Source organism: Octopus bimaculoides, chromosome 30 (genome assembly GCF_046866305.1).
Source record: "Octopus bimaculoides isolate indiv1 chromosome 30, ASM4686630v1, whole genome shotgun sequence".
Taxonomy (NCBI): Eukaryota; Metazoa; Mollusca; class Cephalopoda; order Octopoda; family Octopodidae; genus Octopus; species Octopus bimaculoides.
In genome coordinates this window covers 5786204-5813617 of record NC_142957.1, presented here as the reverse complement: position 1 = coordinate 5813617, position 27414 = coordinate 5786204, and the positions used below count along the sequence as shown (strand labels likewise).

Genomic DNA, 27414 nt, shown 5'->3' with positions numbered 1-27414 from the left:
CAAATAATAATGATAATAATATTTGCTGCAAAAGTAACATATGAAGTAGGGAAAACAACAAAGACAGACACAAAGTATGGTGGTGAATTACATTGAAAACTCAAAAAATCAACATCATTTTAATGTCTACTTCTCCATGCTTGCATGATTCAGACAGGATTCTTTGAGCAGAGGGTTTTTTTTTTTAATGATCAGAAACCTTTCATGTCACCAATCCTAACTTCCATATAAGATAAGAAATCCTTATAGAAGACTGGAAATCAATGACACTGTTTCAATGATAAAGACACTTGTTTACAATTATCTTATGATGTCAAGACTAGGGGACACGGTATTATAATCACTCGCCTCTCTGTCTGTGTGTTTGCAAAATAACTGGAAAACAGCTGAATGGATTTTCATCAAATTTGGCAGAAATACTCAATGGGTGAGTGGCTCAAAATGATGAAAATTTGGTTTAATTATCTTCAAACTTACATAAATACATACATAGATATGCAACTCTCTCTCTCCTTGTGCATGTGTGTATACAGTGATGGATTCGAGAGTTTCATTTATTTATGAGTTGATTTCTTAATTTCACTGGAATATAAATACCTATAATGGTGATATTTAAAACAATTTTTTTTCTTCTTTTTAAACTGAACTTACAAATTTCCCGATAAGCAAGTAGTCATATTATTATAAATTATTACAAATTTCCCAATAAGCAAGTAGTCATATTATTTATATCCTACAACAAACTACAGTACATTTGATTCACCTGCCATCATTGAAAAGTGTTCAAAATATTTCTCAAATTCTATGCAATATTTACTGTATTTCATTTTTTTAACTTTCTTTTTCATAATCATGATTATTCATGACCATGATTATTTATTTGAATAATCATTTATTGAGTCATATGCAGATTTTATTCATATGTATCACTGGACTTTCCAAAACAACTGTTGGTTTTCTTTGTCAACTTGTGTTTTAGCATTTCACTGTAAAAGTATTGAAATAGAAAGTTCTTTTTAACATGCATAATTCTTCAGTGAAAAATTGGAGATTCATTTTAGGTTGGTTTTTCTTAATTTTGATTCCAAACCCCCCTAAAATAACATTTTTTGCCAACTCATTGCAAAAATAATTTACCAAAACTTTATTTGTGCACAGGGTATGCATCCAATGCAATTTTTTAAAATTCATTATTGTTTAGTTCCATCAATCAAAGGTGTTCTAGCCATATGACCATCCCATCTTTTTGTATACCTTGGACTACAATATCCAATACAGCATTTATAAGATGGTAGTGTTCAATTTAGTAAGAGTCTTGAATGCTATTTCTCGCAAACTCGTTTTATGGCTAAAACTCAAGGAAGAAAAAAAGTAGTGTCCTTGAACTTTTTACAGGGTTTCCATGGCAAAAGGCAGAGAGGGAAGAGAAACGTCCATGGTTCCTGCAGCTAGACAGCAACACATCAAGTTATCTACCTTCATACTAGAGATAAGGACCTTAATCTTTGCAAAAATAGGGACTCTGCTAAAGACAAACCAAGGGCTAGTTGGGGCTAGTGGCTGTATTAAACCAAGACAAGGGCTCACCATACGTGATGGCATAAAAGATGCACCCCAATTTCAGCAGTGCATATTCAGTAAAAAATGTTTTTAAAGTCCATTTTCTATGAAAGCCTGGGTTTAATTAGAGCTGGTAAGGCCAGGGGCTGCACTGGGCTCTGTTGTCTGTTCTGGCATGGTTGCTATAGCTAGATGTCCTTCCTAATGCCAACCACTCCACAGAGTGTACTAATTAATTTTTAAAGCAAACTAGCTGTACATTACAAAATACATTTGGTATAACAGAAAACATTGTATATAAAAAGTTAACCTTTATGAAATCAGGTGAAACAGAAAACATTGACTGTATGGATTAAAATTAGCCTAGATTAAAGCATAAAGTATAGAGGCCCAACTTCACAAAGAAAATGGAGTGTTTTTTTTTTTTTCTTTTTGAGACATTTTTGGAGGGGGGAAACTGTATTTTATATACTATGAAATGTAGTAACTGTAACACAGCCAATAGTGCAACTCGATGTAAACAGTAGTGGTGACCATCATAGGGCTATCTTCTAAACATTACTACTCACCTGACAAATTCATAAGACCGCAGCGGACTCTTGCTCATGCTACGCCGGTACGGTTTCTCTCCACGTGCACCTCGACCCTTGTACGGTGAGCGACTTCTACTTCGCTTGGCACTACCTGCATACCTTTCCCGGCTCCTACTTGGAGGGCTCGGAGTATGACTTCGCCTGCGTTCTTTGTCACGGTTGCTCTTTTTCTCTCGGCTGCGGCTACGTTTACGGTCAGACTTTTCGCGGCGGCTGCGGCGATCAGGGCTTCTTCATGAAAAGAAAAGCAAGTGTTATTTAAGATGCCACCCACAAATAAGAAAATAGACAGGCTCCTGAAGGGAAGAAAAGAAAAAAATATTCAACAGTTTTTACATTCAAATTGTCAAACAATAATTCTAAGTAACCAGTAAATATTAAGAATACCATAGTATATCTTATGCAATAGGACACTGTAGTTTTTTTTTTTGCATGTGTCTTGTGAATGAAAGCAAATAATTAAACCCCAAAGATTTTTTTGGCATATCAGGAACCACATTGTCCAATTTCCTTCTTTTAAACAGTAGTCAATCAAATGCTATTTAACCCTTTTGATACGAACCTGGCTGAAACTGCCTCTAGCTCTGTAGTATAAATGTCACCTTTTCTAAAGTTCTGAATTAAAATCTTCCACCAAACCTTAGTCAATCTATGTTCCTAACACTAGCTTAATGATTACTTATATTTAAAATTAATTGAAAGAAACACAGAGCATCTCAACAGAAATATGATAACAAAAGGGTTAGATAATGAAACAATTATTTTACTCAATCCTTGCCAATTTTATTATTTTCCTGAATTAACTAAAACATTGACAGGGTAGAGTGTTTCATAAGAGACATGGTTGTGAAAGAGTTAATTACTTGAACTATGTACTGAAATGAAAACAAATTAATCGTTCAAAGTAATAATATGAGAGAGAAGATTAGAGACAGGGAGACAGAGAGAGAGAGAGATAGAAAGAGAGAGCACTTGACAAGAAAAAAAAAGACAAACATAATAACTGGTGTATATACTTATTGTATTTGTTGTAATCCGCATACTGTCTTGACTGAGAAATCTTTTCGGAACTGCTTGCAAGTTTGTTTGGATGGTTATATTTTCTGAAATGGTTGCTGGAAAAATAGGGAGAGAAAGAGAGAGAGAACAATAATAGCTAATTCATACTTTCTGCTCCCTTAAAGCATCCCATCTGACAAAACAGGGGTGGGGTACAAAAGAGGGAGAGATGGAGACTGTTCCTGCAGCTTCAAAAATATCCAGAGAGATAGAAAGAGAAAAACGTTTCGGAAATTTAGAGCAGGCATAGCTGTGTAGTTAAGAAGTTTGCTTTCAAACTGTGGATCTTGGGTCCCAGATTGGTCCTACTGCACAGCACCCTGGACAAGTATTTCTATAGTGTCAAGCTAACTAATACTTTGTGAGTGACAATCTGGTAGATGGAGACTGTGCAGAAGCCCATCATGTGAATGCACATGTCAAAGTGTGTGCACACATGCATGCATGTAGCTGTTGGACTCCTTTCTGCATACAAGCAATTTCTTTGATCAACTGGACAACTCATTGGATCTGCATGCAAAATGGCCAAGTATTTCACAGACATGTACCCATGACAAAATTCACATGTAGAATCAGCCTAATACATCCTGTGACAAAACTAGACCTTTCAATTACAGGTAAAGTCCATCCCAAAGGGCTCTACACATTTTCTTTCAACCTGAATTACACTTACAAGGTTTGGGTCAAACCAAGCCGCCATTCTAAGATTAAACCAAGGACCTTGTGGTTACAAAGCAAATTTCTTAAACCCCTCTGCTGTATGCACAGATCAATGTTTACATTTACACAGGTCTAAAAACCAACATTGGATAAACTGCTTCCCTGTATCTCCTGTAACTTAGCAGTTTGACAAACAGAGCTTGATTAATGAGTACCAGACTGATGTAAGTACTGGGGTCAATATGACTGAAGGTGGTACCCCAGCAAAGCTACAGTCTAATAATGGAAACCAATAAAAGAAACAGAATTCTCAGAAAAGTAGGGCAGGACCAAGCAGAACAGAGCAAAGATGATATTACAACTTCTCTTCTCTAAAATAAGCAGAGAAGTAAAATATTAGTAAATTTGCTCTCAGTAATATAAAATATAGGAACAAAAGTTCGTTTTTCAAATGCAGTCTGTTACTACACATACATCCAGGAATACCTAGCTATAAGTGCAGGTAAAAAAAAAACAACAACATAGATGTAAATATTTTATGTACATATATATTATTTCTCTCTTGAGATGACTGGTTCCAATCCAGTCAGAGACCTATGGATACATGTAGGAAGAAGACAGCCGATGATGTTTAATTCAAAAAAATCATCATCTGACTAACAAATAAGGCCAGTGCTTGACAGGTACATTATTTTATCAACCCCTGAAACAAAGTTTGTTTTGATGGGATTTGAACTCAGTCATAAGCCTGCATCACTTTATGTTCTGTCTGTTGCTCTTTTGATTTTTTTCGAAATATCCTATTGTCACTTCAAGAAACTGGTATGCAGTTCAACAAAGATTTCACAATAAAAAAACATAGTTTATAATATATTAGTAGCAACATCTTGATTGAAAACCAAATTTCACTGTAAGCACACACTAGTGAGAAAGCACATGTCTTTGGATATTGAATACTCTCTGCATGCACAGTAAATAAAACCAGACTTTAAAAAAATTTTCTAAGGCAATTTGCTTGACTAAATTCATCAAGATGGTACCCCTGCATGGCTGCAGTCTAATGACTGAAACATGTAAAAGAAAAGAAACACACAGAGAGTTCTGGTCTCAAAAGTGTTCATACACCAGTACAAGTAAGTTTTTGAAAATCTACATAAAGTTAACAAAACTCAAAAACAAATATCAATGTTATATACTACTCAACGCTTATAGATTCCAGCCTACCCCTACTTCCAATACAGCCCTAATGCTGTCAACCCCGCTTTCAACCAAATTTTAACGCTAATCTGGGGTTATGTCCGGTGTCTAATTAAATCTAAAATTAATTAAACTGTACAAGATGCAATTTTCTTTTTTTGATATGAACCCATACATTTTGTATAGGGTTCAGTTCAGAAGATTCTAGCCAGCCATTTATCTAGTAGATTAATATCAATAAGTAATAAACCAGTTTTTGTGCATTTTGCAGAATGTCAGGGTGCATGTGATTATATCAAGGTTTAGGAATTTATCCAAATACCAGCACTTCCCTTTGGTGAGATGGTAATACCCCTTCTCCCTTTATCATAATGGATGGGTATAGCATGGCTGGGCCCCTTTGATTCCTATTTTACTAGGAGTGTGGGTTGGGAACCCTCACAGTTATTCAATGCCTAGAAACTCCTATAATATTTTTTATGATTATTATTAGGAAATGTAGAAAAAAAATTAAAATATTTTGCATATTGTAGAAGTATGACTATTTTATTGCCCATAAATTTTAATGAAATCGTATATGGACTTCCAAGGGCCATAAGGACCCTTGTTGAGAACCACTGCTTTACTTCATCATGTTTCATCATTATACATGACACTAAGCTAGTGTACATTACACCAGATACTATTAAGTGTTTTACCATAATAGTCTCCCTTCTTCTCTGTTGGATGTTTAGTGACAGGTCTGAAGTTTTCCTACAACTGAGATTTTATTTTCTGATTGTTCTATTTCATTATTGCTCACAACTGTTTGAATGGCACAACTAGATATAAATGATAGCTATAACACAAAAATGATGAACTGTGTGATTAGTTAAAAAAAAAAAACCTATGACCCAAGGACAGTCAGATCTATCAGATGATCGTATCATCTGGACAGTACTAATAGATACATATATATTACAGTATTCTGTCACCAACTTTCATTGTCATCTCCTCCACATGTGATTTATTCATTGTACAGGCTATCTACTACAAAAAAGATTTTCAACAGTCATCTCAGCTTTTATATGGAAACTGGAAAACATTCAAAACACTTAAAGACAATTAAAGAAGTGGAGGGGACATTACAACGGATATCAAGAGAGAAAACTATTATAAGAGGGAATTGTAACTTACAATACATAAGGAAAGAAGATTAGAAGGGATAAGATAGATGGAGAAAGAGGAGAAGAAAGAGAGGAGAATAGGGAGGAAGACAGAATGGACAGGAAGAGAGAAACAGAAAAGATGAAGACAGAAACAAAAAGAGGGCAGCGAGGTGGCAGAAACGTTAGCACGCCGGGCGAAATGCTTAGCGGTATTTCGTCTGCCGTTATGTTCTGAGTTCAAATTCCGCCAAGGTCGACTTTGCCTTTCATCCTTTCGGGGCCAATAAATTAAGTACCAGTTACGCACTGCGGTCGATGTCATTGACTTAATCCCTTTGTCTGTCCTTGTTTGTCCCCTCTATGTTTAGCCGCCCTGTGGGCAATAAAGAAATAAGAAACAAAAAGAGGGTAGATGGAGAAAAAAGTAAAAAGAGAGGGAAGGGAGTTCGAAAGGGAGGGGAGAAACTCATGAGAAGGGTGAGTAAATTAGGTGCGGGGGGGGGGGGGTTAAGAAAATTGGTATGGCTGTCCTTTCTTGGTCTCTTTAACTTAACCTGAGAGACAGAAAAGATCTCCGTACTTCAACAGTATTTAATTCATTGACACCAAATGGACAAAAGCCAAAGTTGACTCAGGGAAGATTACAACCTTAGAGAGAGGGGAGAGGAGCAAGAGAGATAAGGGGGAGAGGCAAAGAAGAAGATGAGTGAATCAAGAGACACTAGATACATGGAGAAGGAGCAGAAATAAGAAGCGTGTGGAAATATAGGGGCTCTTACCGTCTGCGGTCATTGCGATCTCGACTGCGGCTGCGTTCTCGACTGCGACTACGTTCTCGACTGCGACTGCGTTCTCGACTGCGACTTTTTTTCCTAAAACATTAAAAGATAACACTAAGTTTTACATCACTGATGTTGATAATGATGATGGTAGTGGTGCATGATGAAATACAAGTCACCGTCCTGTAACAATTACAAACAACTATGAATAGCTGCTGTTGGTATAGTAGTAGTATTGATGAATGTACTATGATTTTATATATATATATATATATATATATATATATATATATAATAATATTAGGGACAAAATCCAAAATTACAGGTAAAAACTCAATTAAAATCAATTTATAAAAAATTAAAATTAAATTGAGCTTTATAGATAAAATATATATAAAATATATAGTTTTAGGGAAAATAACCAAGTTTCAAGAACTCATCGATGAAAATCCACTATCACATAGAAAAATTAATAATTAAAAGCACAATAAATGAGTATAATATAAAGTAAAGTAAATATCATAAGATAAATATAATAAAAAGATTACACATGTTTCATAACTAATTTTCAAATAGAAAGGAGTGGTTGGCATTAGGAAGGGCATCCAGCTGTAGAAACTCTGCCAAATTTAGATTGGAGCCTGGTGTTGCCATCCGGTTTCACCAGTCCTCAGTCAAATCGTCCAACCCATGCTAGCATGGAAAGCGGACGTTAAACGATGATGATGATGATGATGGTGATGATGAAAGGAAATTTAAATCGATTAAAATCAATTGAAATTATCGAAAATAAATTCTATTCAAAAATATAGCTAATCGTCAGATCGTAAGTAGAACAATAATTAGATATATATATCTATCTCAACCAACAATAAGTACCAAATGAATTAATATGAAATACTTATTATATAAAGATAGAAAAATTATTAAAAATATCATAATATCAAAATAATAACCATTCAATAATCATCCCTTCATTCATTATAATAACATGTATATTATATACAAAAAACATCTAACATAAATTATCATTGTTTTAAATACAATTTGAACGAAGTTTAAGTTTAAAATAATAATGAAGATAAAATTAGTACATATTTAACCGGTGTAATAGTTAAAGCTATACTATTTAAAGCTAAAGACGTTTATTTAATTATAATTAAAAATCAATTGAATAATAGAAAAATACAAGATTATTTATTTCTACAAACGTAATAATAAAAATATGAATGAAAAAATTATGAATGGAAAAATTATGAATGAAAAAATTAGGAAAGAAAAAATTATTAAGAATAAAAGATTAAACTTTATATATATATATACAAAGTTTTAATTTTAAAAAATCTTTAATGATATTATAAACAATAAAGATTAATTATTAATCAAAAATAATCAAAAATATATCAACACTATTCAAATCGAAGTTCTAATATTATGTTGAAATGAAACTATAACTTCTAAATAATTTAGTGTTAAATAAGTTATCTATTAAAAATAATCTATAAAGAACCAAATGAATAATATAAAAAACAAGAATACATATTATTTTCAAATTTTAATTATTAATTTTTCTATATGTGATAGTGGATTTTCATCGATGAGCTCTTGAAGCTTGGTTATTTTCCCTAAAACTATATATTATATATATATATATATATATATATATATATATATATATATATATATATATATGGGAGAATGTACGAAAAACAACAACAACAGACGAGGACAGGTGGTGCAAACAACAAAAGGATGCATTAGTTTGACGCTCGAGAATACAGAAAGTCTTTAACGTTCCGAGCTACGCTCTTCAACAGAAAGAATACTGAGAAAAAAATCAGAGAGAGAGAGAGAGAGAGAGAGAGAGAGAGAGAGAGAGAGAGAAGAGAAAGAGAGAGAGAGAGAGAGAGAGAGAGAGAGAGAGAGAGAGAGAGAGAGAAAAGGGGAGAGAGAGAGAAAAAGAGAGAGGGGGGGAGAAAGAGAGGGGGAGAGAAAGAGAGAGAGAGAGGGGGAGAGAGAGAGAGAGAGAGAGAGAGAGAGAGAGAGAGAGAGAGAGAGAGAGAGAGAGAGAGAGAGACTTCAAAAAATACAAAAAACGCTCGGTATTTTATGCTTTATAAAATTCCCTGTTGAAACATTATATAATTTTGATAATCCACCTCTTCATTGTTAAGCAAAAATCTCTCAATATTTGTACATGAGAGACAGACAAAGAGAGAGAGAGAGTGAGAGATTACTGAAACTATGTCCAGCAGGTGCATAGACATAATCAGAGCCTGCACATATTTCAATAGAACCTCCTCCATCAGTGCCAATGACAAGTGTGCCAAGTCATTTCATAAACAGGACTATCTATTCATTGCATATTACAAAATAAAAATGTAAAAACTTGAAGAAAATGTGAAATAAATCATCTGAATGATGAATTTCAAAGAATGCAGCTATAAACAACAGCATGTCATATATTGGATTAAAAACCCCTTGGATGGGGAAAACAGGTCCAAAGGCTAACTACAGGACATGGACCCACATCTTCTGTACTCATGCTAAACATTACATTAAAGTAACCTTCAGTCTCCTGTCCACCAAATTTAATGCTTTATTCTTACAAGTGAGAAGGTAAACCTGTTTACATTTTGAAAATCCCTTGGATAGAAAAGAGGTTGAAGGTTACTTACCATGGGAACACAAAATGTAGGTTCATATCCCACAGGTAGATTTTTCTTTTCCTTTGAAAAGACTGTTTATGCAATATATTACGTGCAACAGTAGAGCCAGTCCCTTTATATGGAGCAACAGCCTGGACACTTATATCAAAAAGCTGGATTCCAAGCTCGATGAAACTTACACTTGAATGTTGAGAGTAGTCTTAACCCTTTAGTGTTTAAACCGGCCATATCTGGCCCAGATATTCTACGTTTTATATTCAAACTGGCCATATCTAGCCTCTCACACCTAACCTACATTGACATTCTAAAAATAAACAATGACATCACTGAAACCTCAAAGCTACAAGATAATGCATGATTAATTCAAAACAATTTGAATGAATAAGTATTACATTTAACAGAGTAATCTGAACACTAAAGGGTTAAACATATCTGGGAGAACTTGTCCCACCAAGAAGCAGCTGTATGGAGATCTCCTGCCTTGTTTCTTCCATTATGAGGGAAAGGCACTTGCACTTAGCAGGAGAATTAACCAAGAGCTGGTAAGTGACTTACTACTATAGATGCCAAAGCATAGCCATACTTGAGCAGGTCATCCAAACTATGTATGTAGATCAACTGACTAGAGACACTCTCCAAAGACCCCCTTTGACTAATGCAGGACCAAAATGGATGGCATGGGGGGGGGGGGGGCTAAAAATGCCCAAGCAAATTCAACCAGATGATTACATGCTTTTATTTAGAATCAATAAAAACTTCAATAAAACACCCTGCAGTAAGTATTCCACCTCTTTATTTTCCTTGTTTAAATACTGCTGAAATCAACTTTGCTGTTCATCTCTCGAGTCAAGGAAACAAAATGCTAGTCAAGTACCTACCTAACTCGCAAAATTACTGGCCTTGTACCCAAATTAGATCCTAGTATCTTTTACTGTATCCACTTTGAGCTTTATCATAAAAGTTATTTCCTACTCAATGCATTATAGGACAAGTGGCTGAGTATTCTACAGACACCAGCACTTTTCAAGTAAGCCTCAGGCAGAAGTATTACATAGTATGTAAGAGAGAGAGACAGAGAGAGAGACAGAGAGAGAGAGAGAGAGAGAGAGAGAGAGAGAGAAACAGTACTTTGAATTACAATTTCTGCCAACCAAATTTCACTTACAAACACCTCCATCCTTTAGCTTAACCCAAGATACCAAGCTGTGGAATCAACCCAACATTCTCAAGATAGTGAAATTAGCTCCTTAGCTATTCAGCTGTGACTGTGCATATGTATACATGTGCATATACACCTCACATTAACGCATTACACATATTTATATAGACATATGTACATGTGTGTGTGTGTGTGTGTGTGTGTGTGTGTGTGTGTGTGTGTGTGTGTGTGTGTGTGTGTGTGTGTGTGTGTGTGTGTGTGTGTGTTTATTGAAAAATAGTTATTTCAAATGTGAAATAAAAGTTACCCATGAAAATCCAAGTTCCAATCAAATATTAAACACATTTTACTGTTCTCACACACACACAAATTCAATATTTTAAGAACACACATACAAAGGACATGTAATTTGGTATGATGTAAAGAGTTAATATTGTTGCTATGTCTACAACAACAACAACCAACAAAATTAATCTCAATGATGAAACTGAAAGAATATCCACAACCCAGCTGCAGCTCCACATCAAGGGGAAAGGGGGCCAATGAAGGTAGTCTCAACCATAGCAAACAGCAGCTCAATTGCCATAATGTTCCCCACCACCCCAAAAGTCTCTGATACACATAAAGACAGGACGCTCATAGCTGAAACATCTTTGATCAGGACTGACTGAGCAAAAACAAACAACTAAAATACAAGATAACATCACCAGTATCACACATACACACACACACACAGTGTCAGTGTATTTATGAGGTTGACCAAGAACAAATAAAGAAAATAAAATGAATATATAAGCAATCAAGTGCAGCAGGTAAGGGGGAGAAGACAACACTGGTATGGTTATGTGATAGATATGACGAATGGGAACTGAGGAAAAAGAAATGGTAAGAGATTTATGGAGAAGGATCTTGGAAGAGAAGGTGAACTACTACAAAGCTGATCTCAGCAGACACAATTTCAGGCAGATATTTAATACTGGAGAAGATCCATCCAATGCAAAAAACATTGGAAAATCAAATCATGCTGATATACTCTTTACTCTCTTTTACTTGTTTCAGTCATTTGACTGTGGCCATGCTGGAGCACCGCCTTTAGTCGAGCAAATCGACCCCAGGACTTATTCTTTGGAAGCCTAGTACTTATTCTATCGGTCTCTTTTTGCCGAACCGCTAAGTTACGGGGACGTAAACACATCAGCATCAGTTGTCAAGCGATGTTGGGGGGACAAACACAAACACACATATATATATATGTATATCATCATCATCATCATCATCGTTTAACGTCCGCTTTCCATGCTAGCATGAGTTGGACGATTTGACTGAGGACTGGTGAAACCGGATGGCAACACCAGGCTCCAGTCTAATTTGGCAGAGTTTCTACAGCTAGATGCCCTTCCTAACGCCAACCACTCAGAGAGTGTAGTGGGTGCTTTTACATGTCACCCGCACGAAAACGGCCACGCTCGAAATGGTGTCTTTTATGTGCCACCCGCACAAGCCAGTCCAGGGGCACTGGCAACGATCTCGCTCGAAAATCCTACGGGAGCCAGTCAGGCGGCACTGGTAACGGCCACGCTCAAAATGGTGCATCTCATGTGCCACCCGCACAAGAACCAGTCCAGGGGCACTGGCAACGATCTTACTTGGCTTGCCGGGTCTTCTCACGCACAGCACATTTCCAAAGGTCTCGGTCAGTAGTCATCGCCTCGGTGAGGCCCAATGTACGAAGGTCTTGCCTCACCACCTCAGCCCAGGTCTTCCTGGGCCTACCTCTTCCACGGGTTCCCTCAACTGTTAGGGTGTGGCACTTTTTCACGCAGCTATCCTCATCCATTCTCACCACATGTCCATACCAGCGCAATCGTCTCTCTTGCACACCACAACTGATGCTTCTAATGTTCAGTTTTTCTCTCAAGATACTTACACTCTGACGGGTATTCACATTGACATTACACATCCAACGGAGCATACTGGCTTCATTCCTTGCAAGCTTATATATATATATATATATATATACGACGGGCTTCTTTCAGTTTCCGTCTACCAAATCCACTCACAAGGCTTTGGTCGGCCCGAGGCTATAGTAGAAGACACTTGCCCAAGGTGCCACGCAGTGGGAATGAACCCAGAACCCATGTGGTTGGTAAGCAAGCTACTTACCACACAGCCACTCCTGCACCTATGTATGTATGTATGTATGTACACAATCTATAATAATCACCCCACAAATACACATATTGAAGTTACATTTACTAAAGTATGCATGTGGGGGGGGGGGGGGGGTTAACATGCACATATCCAACAATAGCATTATTTTAATGTTCATTCTTTCCATGTGTGCAAGAGACTGAATTCTCTAACAAATGTTTTCTACAGCTGAATGACTTCTTGCCAGCCCTTACCTGTTTCTTCCAAGCAAGGTAATCTTCTCCACCACCACCCACCCCCATGGTCAGAGATCTTTTTTTTTTTTTTTAAACTGTAATGGGACAGCATCACTTGTATGATGGTGACACTAGCTTACAACCGGCATGTGATGTCAAGACCAGATGATACCCTACACACAATGTATGTGGAATGGGTAGGTGGGTGTAAACACACAAAAAAGCTTCTTTCAGTTTCCGTCTACCAAATCTATTCACAATGCTTTGGTCAACCTGAAGCTACAGAAGACATTTACCCAAGGAACCACACTGTGGGACTCAATCCCAAACCACATGGATCAGAAGTAAGCTTCTTAACCAGAGTCATGCAGATTCTCAAAGACCAGTAAAATTCTGAATTTAAAAGAAACTAATTAACCCTTTAGCATTTAAACTGGCCATATCCAGCCCAAATACTTTACCAAATTTTATGCTCAAACCAGCTAAATCCAGCCTGTTACACCTACCCTACAATGTCCTTCTAAAACTAAACCATTTCATCATTGGAATTTCAAATCTATGATATAATAATAAATAAGAATTACATTTGACAAAGTAAATTTGAATGCTAAAGGGTTACATGAAGAAGGAACTCTTTAGAGATGCCACAGGTAACTTCTCAACTGTTTGGGACACAAAATACACCCAGTGCACACTATTAAGTGGTAGGGGACAGGAAGGTCATTAAATGAGAAAAACAATTCATTAAAAAATATGGAAGAGACACATGGCCAGCAAATCTAGGAAAGCAGTGAGAGACTCCCAAGTGCACTCAGATCGTAGTGAGATCGTGTCCAACCATACTCTCTTTTACTCTTTTACTTGTTTCAGTCATTTGACTGCGGCCATGCTGGAGCACTGCCTTTAGTCGAGAAAATCGACTCAAAGACTTATTCTTTGGAAGCCTAGTACTTATTCTATCGGTCTCTTTTTGCCGAACCGCTAAGTTACGGGGACGTAAACACCCCAGCATCGGTTGTTAAGCGATGGTGGAGGGACAAACACAGACACACAAACGCACACAGACACACAAACATACATATATACGACGGGCTTCTTTCAGTTTCCGTCTACCAAATCCACTCACAAGGCTATGGTCAGCCCGAGGCTATAGTAGAAGACACTTGCCCAAGGTGCCATGCAGTGGGACTGAACCCGGAACCATGTGGTTGGTAAGCAAGCTATTTACCACACAGCCACTCCATAGTGCAAAAAAAAAAAATGCTTATTAGTCTGCAGGCTACACAGATTGAGCCAGAGTGCATGGGTGCAACCACAATCTGCAAAAAACCAAGCCAAATACACACAGTCATTGATATACAAGTGTTCACTACACACACACACAGCTGATATTGCTTCGTATTGACAAATACAAACATGTGCAGAGATATAAACACACATATCAAGGGAGCACCATTGCAAAAAAATAAAATAATAATTCATGAGTATCTTACTCTAAAATACAATGTGTCTTATAGAGTAAGTAGCTGAGTCTTCTATAGCTTATCTTTAATAAAACTATCAATGTGAGAGAGAGGGAGAGAGAGAGAGAGAGAGAGAGAGAAAGAGAGAGAGAGAAAGAGAGAGAGAGAAAGATGTACTTTCTGTACAATGGTACGCAGAAATCTGGTTTTTTTGTTGTTTTTTTTGCTTAGTCTGAGTGACAACATCTAATGTTTGCATTAATGTCATAACACACAACTTTACAACAGATTTTTACAAAATTTTGGTAAGGCGGATTGCACCAACCAACAGAAATATGTCATTGCAGTCTGGGAACTGTGTGCGGGCTAAAGTGCCCACAAACTTAAAAAGTACTCAATGTATTTGGATGTAGGGTGAGTTATTTTGTATTTCAAAAGTCAAGTAATACTGTCCTCCAAATGAAACAGTTTACAAACCAAGTAAACTTCAGATATATATATATATATATAAACTCACACACACACACACACACACATACACACAAAATGTATATCCACAATGGTGATACATGTGGGTATACAAGAAGGTAAAAAATTATACAGACCTACAAATACCATTTCTCTTCTATTCACCTTCCTATAACTTAAGGGTACACTCTGACACCTTTTTGCTATTGTCATCTCTCTTTTCCAACTAGGGTAACCATGTATCCCCTCTACACCAAGATACCTATTCCTATCTCTTGTCCCATGGCACAGAGCCACCTCTCTCAATACTACACCCATCTAAGTTGAGGTATTTTGTCTTCTGAGTTACTTAGTGACCTCACTGGTGCCAGTGCCACACAAAAAGCATCCAGTACACTCTGTACAGTGGTTGACATTAGGATGAACATCCAGCGATAGAAATCATGTCAAAACATTAGGTGTTAGCACAGTCCTCTGGCTCACCAGCTCCTGTCAAACCATGCGGAAAATGGATGTTAAATAACAAAGACAATGTACTAATGAACTAAAACGTTATTCTCCCAAAGCTGAGAGACAATGACAATCATCATCTTCAAAGGAATTAGATATAGTATTACTACTGTTCCAGTGTGAAACAGCATGTTTGACAAGGCCAGCCCATTGAATTGCAGACACAGTCCATCCTACAGTTCAGAAAGCTTAGGGTGATTCAAGACTTATGAAAGAAGATGTACACACACACACACACACTGTTGAGGTTAACTTCACCATTCATTCCTCCAAGGTCAGTAAAGTAAGATATCAGTCAAGTATTAGGGTTGATGGTATCAACGGCTTCCTCTCAAAAACTAATGGCCTTGAACCTAAAATAGAAACAGTATGCCCATGTAAGATTGGCTTCATGCAGTTTCCACCTATCAACTCCATTCATACGGTATTGGTACGGTATTGTGGAGGACACTTACCAAAAGTGCAACACAGCATGATCTAATTACCAATGCGCATGTGTGTATGGAGAGGTGGTAGGTAGGTATATAAATGTTATGTTCACCCTCCCCTTTTTCAATCATTCTTGTTTTCTCTTTCTCCCTAATTTTTACTGGGGATAGAAACTGCAACAAACGAGAGTGAAATGTAAGTGAATGAGCCTGGAGAGTGAAAACAGTATAAGGACAAATATGTTGAATTATAAAATAACAATGCTAAAACTAGAGCAAGCTCAATACTACTAACAGCTAAAATGTATTCTGCTAAGTTATATAAGTTATATATAAACATATTATAAACCTTCACAAAAGGAAATAACATTTTTTTTAAGTACTCCAAGACTTCCCTGAGGTAAGAAGTGGTTCCAAGAAAATCTAGAATAGTTCAGAACTGATAAGAATCCTAAAAGGGCCTCTCTCCCCCCACTTCATATAGCTGTATAACTAGAAAGTTTGTTCCTGACAGTACGGTCTCAGGTTGTCTCACTCCATGGCACCTTTGGCAAGTGTCTTCTACTAAAGCCCCGGACCAGCCAAAGCTTTGTGAGTGGATATACACCTATAAAGAGGTGTGTGTATGTATGTATAGACAGACAGGCAGATAGATAGGTGGAGAGGTGCATGTATGTATAGATAGAGAGGTGGAGAGGCCTGTGTTGAAATCACAGGGATAGTTGTAAATAAGAGTTACTGTCATACAACCAGCATCCTCTTGTTTCCCATCTCCTATAAAAACATCCTCAGCTACAGAGAAATATTTATCTTATTCCGAGATATTAAAGTGAGATTTTGTGGCATGAAGAGCATGTGGCTGTAGAAAATCCACTTCAACAAACTCCGTCCAACAATTTCCAGGCATGGAAGGGTAGATGTTAAAATAATGATAAATGTATATGTATGCGCTTGTGTTTTCAAATAAAACAAATATATCTTACTGCAAGCACAATATGGCTAAATGATTAAGAAGTTCAGTTAACAATCACCAGCTCTTGAGTTCAATCCTAAAGCCTCTGCTTGACCCAGGTATTGAATCAGCTGAATAGAGAGTTGAGTTTGAAAGCAATACAGTATCACCCATTGGCTCTACCTTTAGACAACAACAACAGTGCCCCATAAAGAAAAAAAAAATTGCATGCAAAGGCAACTGGTCTTCCATAAAAAGAAAAACAAAATTGAAATCCATCACCCCTATTACAGCTGTTAATAGACATTTTAACATATATATATATACAAAGTTTTAAATTTAAATTTAAGAGATAGATTTGACGCTAATATCCATTATTAATGTAATTTATTCCTATGTCAACATTTCTGTATAAAGCTATATTTGACCGTCAGAAATGTTGACATAGGAATAAATTACATTAATAATGGATATTAGCGTCAAATCTATCTCTTAAATTTAAATTTAAAACTTTGGATATATAAACAAGGAGAACGATCCCTAAGGAGTCTAATTTAGGCTTTTTTTGCGGTGAAATCTCCTGCTATATTGGTAACGATTACATAGTTTTCTATGAAAAATTATATATATATATATATATATATATATATACTAGCTGAAAAGGTGCCTGATAGGGTGGCTTTTAAGCTAGCTCCTGTGGAGGGCTCTATATTGGGCCTTGAGCCCAACAATGACACTTCATGCATTGAGTTCATATTTTATTAATGTTGAACAATATTTTTCAAGCAATGAACAATTTTCATCAAAACAATGATTATAATTTGTTGACTTGGAACTTATTGCAAAGCTGCATGATAAACAACATTTTTTTTTGTCTTTCCTATTCATGGGGTCAATACTTTTTTTTTTCTATCTAACCTCTTTCTTTCTCTCTCTCTCTTATTATTACTCACACTGCCACCATCAACACTACTACTTTTAATGAAACATCATCGACTCTCCCTAAATTTCTTTGCCTCTCTCCTTCTCTTTCTTTCTGTCTTCACCACCGCCCTAACCATCTCTATGCCTACTATTACTCTCACCTCATCATGAAGAATAGTAGGAATGTCATTGAATAGCGAGAGAGCAGGGTCTAAGTGTGACACACTGACACACAGAAATTAGTTTTCACATTTATTATATATGTATATATATATATATATATATATATATATATATATATATCAAGAGAAAGGGTACTCAAACGAGCATGTGTCAAAGTGGTGGCTTATTTTATTCTATGACTAATAAAAGATTTATTGACTGCCATGAAAGTTTTCTCAAACTGGAAGCATTAGTCAGGTTAAGAGTGAATAATGGCTCAAAGTATTTTCAAGGCCACTATCACATACAAATGTAACAAACATACGGTATCATTCTTCATACATTATCGTGCTTTACATCCAATTTTTGCCAAACTAGCATGGATTAATTGGGAGTTACTGAAGCAGTATTCTTAAGTTGGAACCTCTTACTGTCACAAACACTTGTTTCTAAAGTAAGGTGTTTTTATTCCACCAATCTTCACACACAAACAAACCAAGATATAGGATATGTAATGTTTTATGCTCTCCAGGCCTGCACCATCCATCTCTAGGACCTTTCCAGGTTTAAAACCCAAGGTTTCACAAGATATACAAAGGTTCCAATTAGAGTTATTAGAGCATTAGGTACGTTACTTAACAGTAATCATTCCAACTCTTTGGGGTTTGAATTAAAATCCCTACCAAGTACCTGCCCTGTGCTGGAAATCGATTCTTTTCTTTCATTCTTTCTGTCTCTCTATCTTACTTTCTGGAAGTAATCAGCAGTGGTCAAACCTGGAGAGGAATGAGCTCTGCTAGGTCTAAGACATGGCTGTTGCATGTCTAAGACTTGCTTCCCAACTATGTGATCTTAGACATCTTGGGCAACTGCCTCCTACCATAGTGCTGGGCCAATCAAAGCTGTGTGAGTGGATTTGGTAAAGGGAAACTAAAAGAAGCTCAGTGTGTGTGTGTGTGTGTGTGTGTGTGCATGTGCGTGCGTGTGCGCACTTGCATGTGTGTAAGAGTGAATACGAAAGTATTTGTCTCTCCCTGTCTTGACATTATACAATTGTTGTAAGTGAATGTCATTCACTTTCAATATTCTGCAAAAACAGGTGTGGACCTGGGGAAATATTACCCTGCTGGCAAGCAGGCGAAAGCTGGCAACAGTAAGGGCATCAAACCATAGAAAACCTGCATCAATAAACTCCATCCTACCAATACATGCGTGGAAAAGTGGATGCAAAAACAACTGTGGAGTATATCACAAAGCCACCCTTATGGTGTATTCTTCCTAGTCTATTTCATTGTTTATTTCCTTCTAATTTTAATAAATATTTCAAGTTTTGTTGTTCATATCTGTCATTGTTTACCTCCCTTGGAATTTTAATAAAAATACTTCACTGACTTCAGTTATACCAAATTAAAGGGGTTTTTTTTCATAATCCAAGCCATCATTTCTTTCCTTCTAATCATAATATATATATCAATGAATACCATTTTTATCACTTCACTGACACTAAATATAACAGACAAAATAACCTGCCTTATTTAATGCTATTTAGTCCCAGACTAGCCTGAGGGAGCAGAACTTTTGCCATAGGTATTCCAGCCATGACAATCCAGTCTTTCAAGCAAATATCAAGCCTTTTTTTTTTCTTTTTTTTTTTTTTTGTAGTAATAGTACACTGAACACCATTCAGGGGCTTCTTCAACTTCCATTGTCTTTCAACTGGTACAGTGCTAAATAGCAAAGTGTTACATAAAGCCCAAACCAACCGTATACTAGATGCAGCCCTTTTCTACAGACACTGTACCTCTACTTTACTGAGGACTGTTTGATGACAAGTGACAGTTGGCAGCAGGAAAGGCATCCAGCCGTAGAAATTCTGCCTCAACAAATTTCATTTGAGCATGGGGAAGTGGACATTATGATGATGGTGATAAGTGATGTAATTTCATGATTCCCTAATAACAATTCTTTCCATTTTTGTGCTTTTAACAAACAATGTTCGTAATATTTCATCACCTACATTTTGAAAATGCAGCTAAATACACATAGATTTTAACACTCAACTTCCATTTTGAAAAATTGGTGCTGCAGCTATTGGAACAAAACTGAATAAACAAAGACAAACAAGAGAAAATGACAAGAGTCACAGGCAAAACACTAAAGAATATTTCTACAACCAATGATGGAATTCTTGGCAGAATTTTTAAAAAAAGAGAGAAAGAAAAGAAAAAATACCCAAAGCAAGTAAGAACTTTTTCAACACCAGAAGGAATTCTTGGTAAATAGTGAGTATGGGGACTGTTCTAATTATCTAAAAGGATTAATGATTTTCTTCATCATTAAACTGATTATTTATGATCTTGTGAAAAATGATAAAAATTTTTGGGGCTGAAGATCCATTCTTTAGTTTGTTTTTTAATTACTAGTCCTATGATCATAGCAAGGTACGACCATCAAGAGTTTTAGCGGATTACAGTAAGGGACTTGAGGAAGAGGAAAGGCAAAAATCAACATAACTGCAACCCAGTACCACAGCGTATATAATATTTTGCTCAACACCACTGACTCAGTTATACACACACACACACACACAGCACTACCACCACCACTACAATCATTTCATGTCTTTGTTTCATGCTGACATGGGATGGATGGTGTGACAAGATTTCATGGACCCAAGGACTGCATCATGCTCCAGTACCTACTTTCACATGATTTCTGACAGCAACCACTTCACTGGGTGCCTTTTTTTTTTCATGCTGTCAATACTAGTGAGGTCGCCATGCAGCTTGCAGGACTACAAACCCCAAAGAGAAAAAACTTTATGAAAGGAGATGAAGGGCAGAGATGGGTAAGAGCATAAGAACGGGCCAGAGCAGAAGAGGTTTTTCTGATGTACAGGAGCTATGTAACCACTCACATTTTAAAAGAGAGGTTGAGAGTGATCAAGTGGAGCCAGAGAGCAATAGGGGTGAAGGGAGTAGAAGAGACTGGCAGTGCTAAACAGCAGAATAGCAATGATGAAAGAGAAGTTATATATATATATATATATATATATATATATATATAATACACACACTCACCCACTGGACACACATATATGCATAAACATGTGGTTGCTCAATCTTCACAGATGACTGTGGTCGCCTTGTTGTCAATGGTCTTTAAACTCTGTAGATATTTATTGATTTTTAGATATATCATTGGTAAAACTATCCATTTTTGTTTTATACTAGTATCTGATAGCCAGTACCTGTGGACAGGCTTAATAACACAAACTCAAATGTTCCAGTGATGCACAGGTATTAAGACTATATATATATATATGTATATATATATATATATATATATATATATATATATATATATATACACACACACACACACACACACACACAGGCTGATAGGATAAGTACCAAACTTAAAAAATAAGTACTGGGGGTCAATTTGTCTGGTCAAGTCCTTCAAGGCAATGCCCCAGCATGGTCAAAGTTCAATGACTGAAACAAGTAAAAGATGACTGATAGGTAAGTATGTTTGTGTGTGTGTGTATGTATGTATATACACAGACCTATCAAATGAAGGTTGTAATAGACTTTGGCTATCCAGTTGTCACACCACCACCATTGCTCTTTTAGTCCTTTCTCTATATTTCACCATGTATCTCATAATTTATCTTTTAATCTGCTATTCCAGAATAAAAAACACAGATTAATTCTTTAGCATTTAATCCAGCCATATCCGACCCAAATATTCTACCCAATTTATGATTGGATCCAACCTCTCACACACACCCTACACTGTCATTCTAAAAATATTCCAACACACCAGTGAAATCTCAAAGCTACAATATTAATTTAAGACACTGTGAATAAATAAGCAATAAATTTAACACAGAAATCTGAATGCTAAAGGGTTAAAGGCAGGTTCAAGGAAAGGGAGTTTTTATGTGATGCTAACCAGAGTTGATATCACACAAACACAAACATGCCACTATCATATTCACTATCCACCTTCCATCCTATTATTTGAAGACAGACAGATCAAGAGAGTTTTATGTGATGCCAGAGTTGACTTACCATCACTCTCCACCCTCCCTCTCTCTCTCCCTCTACATCTTTCATTTGATGTGTATTCTCATTCTCTAAAACTATTTCAATATTCCAAGAGAGAAAGAAACCAACAAAATTAAAACACTCCATTTCAACACACGTCTCACATCAGTTTTCTTGAGCAAGGTAAATTTTGGGGAAGATTTTGCTACTTTTCCTCAAAATGTTATACAAATCTCCCCAGTGGAAGGCAAATAATTTCATATAGGTATTATGCGTGTTTGGTCTTGTAGTTACTCACATAAGGAACTGGTTTTAGTGGCCAGACACTCTTCATTTTTAAAATAGAGGATTTTTATATCACGTAAGGATTTGAACATGAAGAGAGGGGTCATAATAACAAGGAAATGTCAACAACAGCATTCTATTGCTCAAAGTATCTCGTATTCCACACTACTTCAAAGGTATGAATTTATTAACAGGAAAAGTACTAAATACCACCACCACCACCAACTGAACACATTTCAATTAAGGCTTCTTTTCACTTTTGGCCTACCATATCCACTCACAAGGTTTTAGTAAACCTATGTCTGCAGCAGAAGACACTTGCCCAAGGTGCCACACAATGGAAAAGAAGTTAAAAACACTTGGTTTGGAAGCAAACTTTTTAACCACATAGTCATCTTTGTGCCTCATAAACAGACATCCACATACACACATATATACAATATATATATATGATGAGCTTTCCTACCAAATTTTCCGACAATGTTTGGTCAAACCTGAAGATATGACAAAGGAGCACGTTCTCAAATTGCTGCTCTCTAGCATCAAACTCCAAACCATTTGATTGAGAGGCAAACCAGCAGGAATGTTGGGTGGGAGACTAAATAGAAATTATTTCATATCTTTGTAAAATCATTGCATATGATGTAAAGCGAAACACAAAACATATGGAGATATTACAAGATCTAATGGTACCAGAATGTGAATTCAGTTTCCATATAGTACTCGCTAGCTTCCCTCTCTCCATTCCCATCTTTTTCGATACCATCTTAAGAATGACTAATTTCTAACAAACATAGTAATACATTTTAAAGTGTACCATTGTAATTCCTACCTAGTCTTAGAATAATTATGAAATCGAATCATTTACCAAATCCCTCACGTTTTATGATTAATTAAAACGCCTGGTCAATTCCCTAGAAATATCATCACAAAATGATTGATAAATACAAATGTGTTCTTAGGATTACTTTCTAAGAATTTGTAGAGCAATCGGGTAACATGTTTGACAATTAACCCTAGGGGTTAATTCAGCTAGTCTGTTAATTCCTCTTTTCTGGGTCAACTAACAGTGATATAATAGTTCTCTGCCCCTAAAATCTGAGCCACTGTGTGTAACAAAATTATGATTATTCTTCATCAGTTTAATGTCTACCATGCTTACATGGATCAAACAATTTGCTGATGTAGATTTTCTGTAGTTGGATGACCTTCCTGTCATCAACCCTTTCACCTGTCTCCAAACAAGGTAATGTTTCCATATGTCCAGACATGTTCTTTCAGACATGAAGCTCATTTCTAGTCATCCATGAAAATATACATCACTTGTCTGATGGTGAAGCTTATTTACAACCATCAAAAGACAAGGATACACATATTAGCAAAAAGCATTTACCTACAGTGCCCGCACACAGGAATTGAACCAAAGACTATATGGTTATGAAATTATCATCACCACTATTTTAGATTCTAATAATTAACAATGTAGAAGTCTCACTTTCAGATTCTACTTGTCAAGCCTTCTAATGCCACAGAACCATACCATACTACCATACTAAGCAGACATTAATTTGACCATACTTAATACAGTAGCCACTTAGGCCCTTAACAAACATCATTTCAAGCCACAAGTGAGGTAACAACCTGCAAGAAATAGCAACTGCATCTCTCTCAAATCACCAAGAAAAGGCACATCAGCATCCTCATTTAACATCTACTTTCCATGCTGGCATGGGCTAAACAGTTTGACTGGAACTAGTAAGCCAGAGAGCTACCCCAGATTCCAGTCTGATTTGGCATGCTTTTTTACGGCTAGGTGCCCTTCCTAATTCCAGCCACTTCAATAGTGTAATGGGTGCTTTTATGTACCACTGCCATTTACCTGACACCTGCAACAGGCACAACTATGATTTCACAAGTGCCATTTAAACGACACCAGCAATGGCCATTATAACACCAACCCTAGGGGTGTCAAGTCTTGATACAAAAAAGTAGGCAGGTCACACCTACAGCAGTTTTGATTAAGTCTACTGGGTTAAACAAGAATGCTACAACTACTATTACTAAAGTACCAAAATTTAGACTGAGATAACATGCATACACTGAGAGTAGGATGTTCAAAGCTATAAACACTTAAACTACATCCATAATTCTGGTCAGGCAGCATTTATCAAAAAACAGAGAACAACAGATGTCATTGCACTGCTGTTACAAGACAAACTATTAGCTGAAAGGTGACAATAAATAAATAATAATGATTTATTTGTATCAAGTCTACTTACATTGGTGCAACGGTGACGGTGAACACTGAAGTTCGAAGAGGTTCTAGTACATGTGAGTGCTTCCATCGTGGGCCAGGCCCATAGGGAGGACTCGCTAATTAATTAGACAGACGACTCAAATAAGAGACATACAAAAAAAAAAAAACTGAAGAGAAACAGCAATATTATAATCAATCATAAGGCAAAATGATAGATGAGGAATGTGGGAAGAAAGCTAAGAATGTGTACTAACATAGCACTGCTGATACACTATCACCAGCCACAACCCCTAACAGGGTTACTGATGTATACACTGTAGGCCACACACCTTTTCTAAAAAAAATTTCATATTTAATGTACTTGTAAAACCACTGAGTGCTTGATTGCTTTTGGGCAGTCTTTTGTGTCATGATTTGCTTAATTTTTACTTATACCTCCTCAAATGCCCCTCTCCTCTCAAAGGTTGTTAGTGCTGGTGTCATGGAAAAAGCATCCAGACTCCACTGTAAAGTGGTTAGCATTTGGAAAGGGCATACAGCTGTAGAAACCATGCCGGAACTGACCTTGCCTGTGCTGGTGCCATGTAAGAAGCATTCACTCTATGGGTTGGTTGGTGTGCTTGGAAGGGCATCCAGCTGTAAAAACTGTGCCAAAACAGACACACAAGTCTGGTGCGGTCTTCTGCCTGGTCAAACATCACTGTCATACAGGCAGAGACATTTGTTTGCAATCTTCCATGAAGACATCTCCAGACTACGGGGAAATATATTACTCTACTTGGAAACATGAAAGGCATCAGACTACACAGAATCTGCCTTAAATTCCATCTGACGACACATGCCAGCATGGAAAAGCAGACATTAACCTTTTAACATTTAAACCAGCCACATCTGGCCAAAATAATCTGTTTCATGTTCAAACTGACCAAATTCAGCCTCTCACACCAACCTTACAACCTCGTTTTAGAAGTAAACAACCACATCATTGAAATCTCAAAGCTAGGAGATGATGCATGATTAATTCAAAACATTGTGGATAAATAAGAATTACATTTGACAAAGTAATCTGAATGCTAAAGGGTTAAAACAATGATGATGATACAATATACATGTGACCAGAAGTGGGGGGGGGGGAATGTTGATTTGTGACACCTTTGTGTCACAGATCACTTTTGTGTAACTGTTCATGTGGTGCTCCTTTTGTGGCTTATATTGTTTTCAATATAAGCCACAAAAGGAGCACCACATGAACAGTTAACTTGCAAGAAATAGCAGACCGAATTATCCTCAAATCACACCATACTGTCTTAGAAAAGGATACATTGGTTAATCAAATCCTGTGTTTCCTGCACATAGAGAAAAGACAGGATGGTGATGGCTGGAATGACTTTGATCACAGGTCTGACTAGATGGAGATGACCTGGGGCTAAACAACAAAAAATATTCAGGAAAGAATGAAGCTTGATAATGGTTGCTCAGCTTGTTAGAAATAGCGACCAAAACTCCCTTAAACCGCACACTACCACTTTAAAGACCAATGAGAGATCACAGAGGACAATATAATTCTAAACTTATAGAAGCGTCTGAAAATAAGAGAAGATAGTAATGGCTAAAATGCCTTTGGTCATAGGCCTGTCTGTTAGATCAGGCCTCACCTGAGGCTAAACAACAATGATACAACAGAGTAATTTAGTGGAAAGCCGTGAGGAAGCATGGGCCTCAACTCTGTAGCAAAAGCTCCTTCAAATAACAACACCCAACATTGGACATGATGATGCTACACTCCTTCCTAAAAAGCCAGGATGTCATGGTTTGAATATCTTTAATAGTAGGTTTCCTTGCTCAGAGATAAATACAACAATACTGACTGAAGAGGCCCGAAGAGCAGTAGTAATGACCAGACACACAAAGCTTAAGCTTCACACACAGCAAAGAACGACCACATTCTTGCACACCAAATCACAGATTAAGTGTAAAACAGAAACAGCAGCTGCTATTTCTCTTGCTGAAATAAACACAACTATGTATTGGGGTAGCACACAGCATTAAGTCTCACAGACTTGCTGCATCATGTGACATTGAGCCGAGGTTAGAATTGAAAATTAGATCTATTACTGTTGCTACTACAAATTAGTAGACAGATCATTTCTCTGTTAATAACATAAGGCCTTGGAGAGACTCCAATAGTCACTATTAATGTCGAATGAATATAATTATATAAAATCAAATATATACACATCATTTTCACATTGGCTTTGCATGTTGGCATGGGTTGGACATTGAGACAGAATCAAACAGATCAGAGGAACACACTTCAGCTTTGGTGCGCTTTCCATAACTGGATAACCTTCCTAACACTAACTGCTTTATAGAGTGTACTGGATGCTTTTATTGCAAGACATTAAAAAGCACCCCCTTACTTGAGGGGGGAGGGTAGGATATAGTGTGGTTGCCTTAAATGAGGTACTGAGATGCTGAAGTATGATGAGAGAAGTAAAATCAGGTTTATGTCTCCATGTCTACATCACATTTTTCATGGGGAGATAAGGGAGGCTATGGTAGAATCCAAAAGAGAAGTAAGCATGGTGGTGGCGAGGCATCGGAATGCACTATCATGGTAATGTGTCCAAGAAAGTGAACAGAGAAGAATCAGAGAGAGTGGATAAGGTCGCAAGAGGAGAGGATACAAACATGGGAGTGGA

General features: G+C 36.8%; 1 protein-coding gene across 13 annotated transcripts in view; it reads right to left on the bottom strand.

The window, feature by feature from the left end:
- The window catches only part of LOC106880308 (RNA-binding protein 39), a 136017-nt gene that overhangs the window by 12550 nt on the left and 96053 nt on the right, over positions 1–27414 (bottom strand). For 5 of the 13 annotated variants that reach the window (XM_089346306.1, XM_089346305.1, XM_089346307.1 and 2 more), the window contains exons 5-7: positions 6997–7089; positions 3170–3268; positions 2130–2384 (exon numbers count right to left, since the gene is read on the bottom strand). In XM_089346306.1, coding sequence (XP_089202432.1) covers positions 2130–2384; positions 3170–3268; positions 6997–7089 — 447 coding nt within the window. Of the gene's footprint in view, positions 1–2129; positions 2385–3169; positions 3269–6996; positions 7090–24734; positions 24829–27414 lie in introns of all 13 variants that reach the window. The other 8 variants (XM_089346313.1, XM_089346317.1, XM_089346314.1 and 5 more) reach the window with 3 other exon arrangements.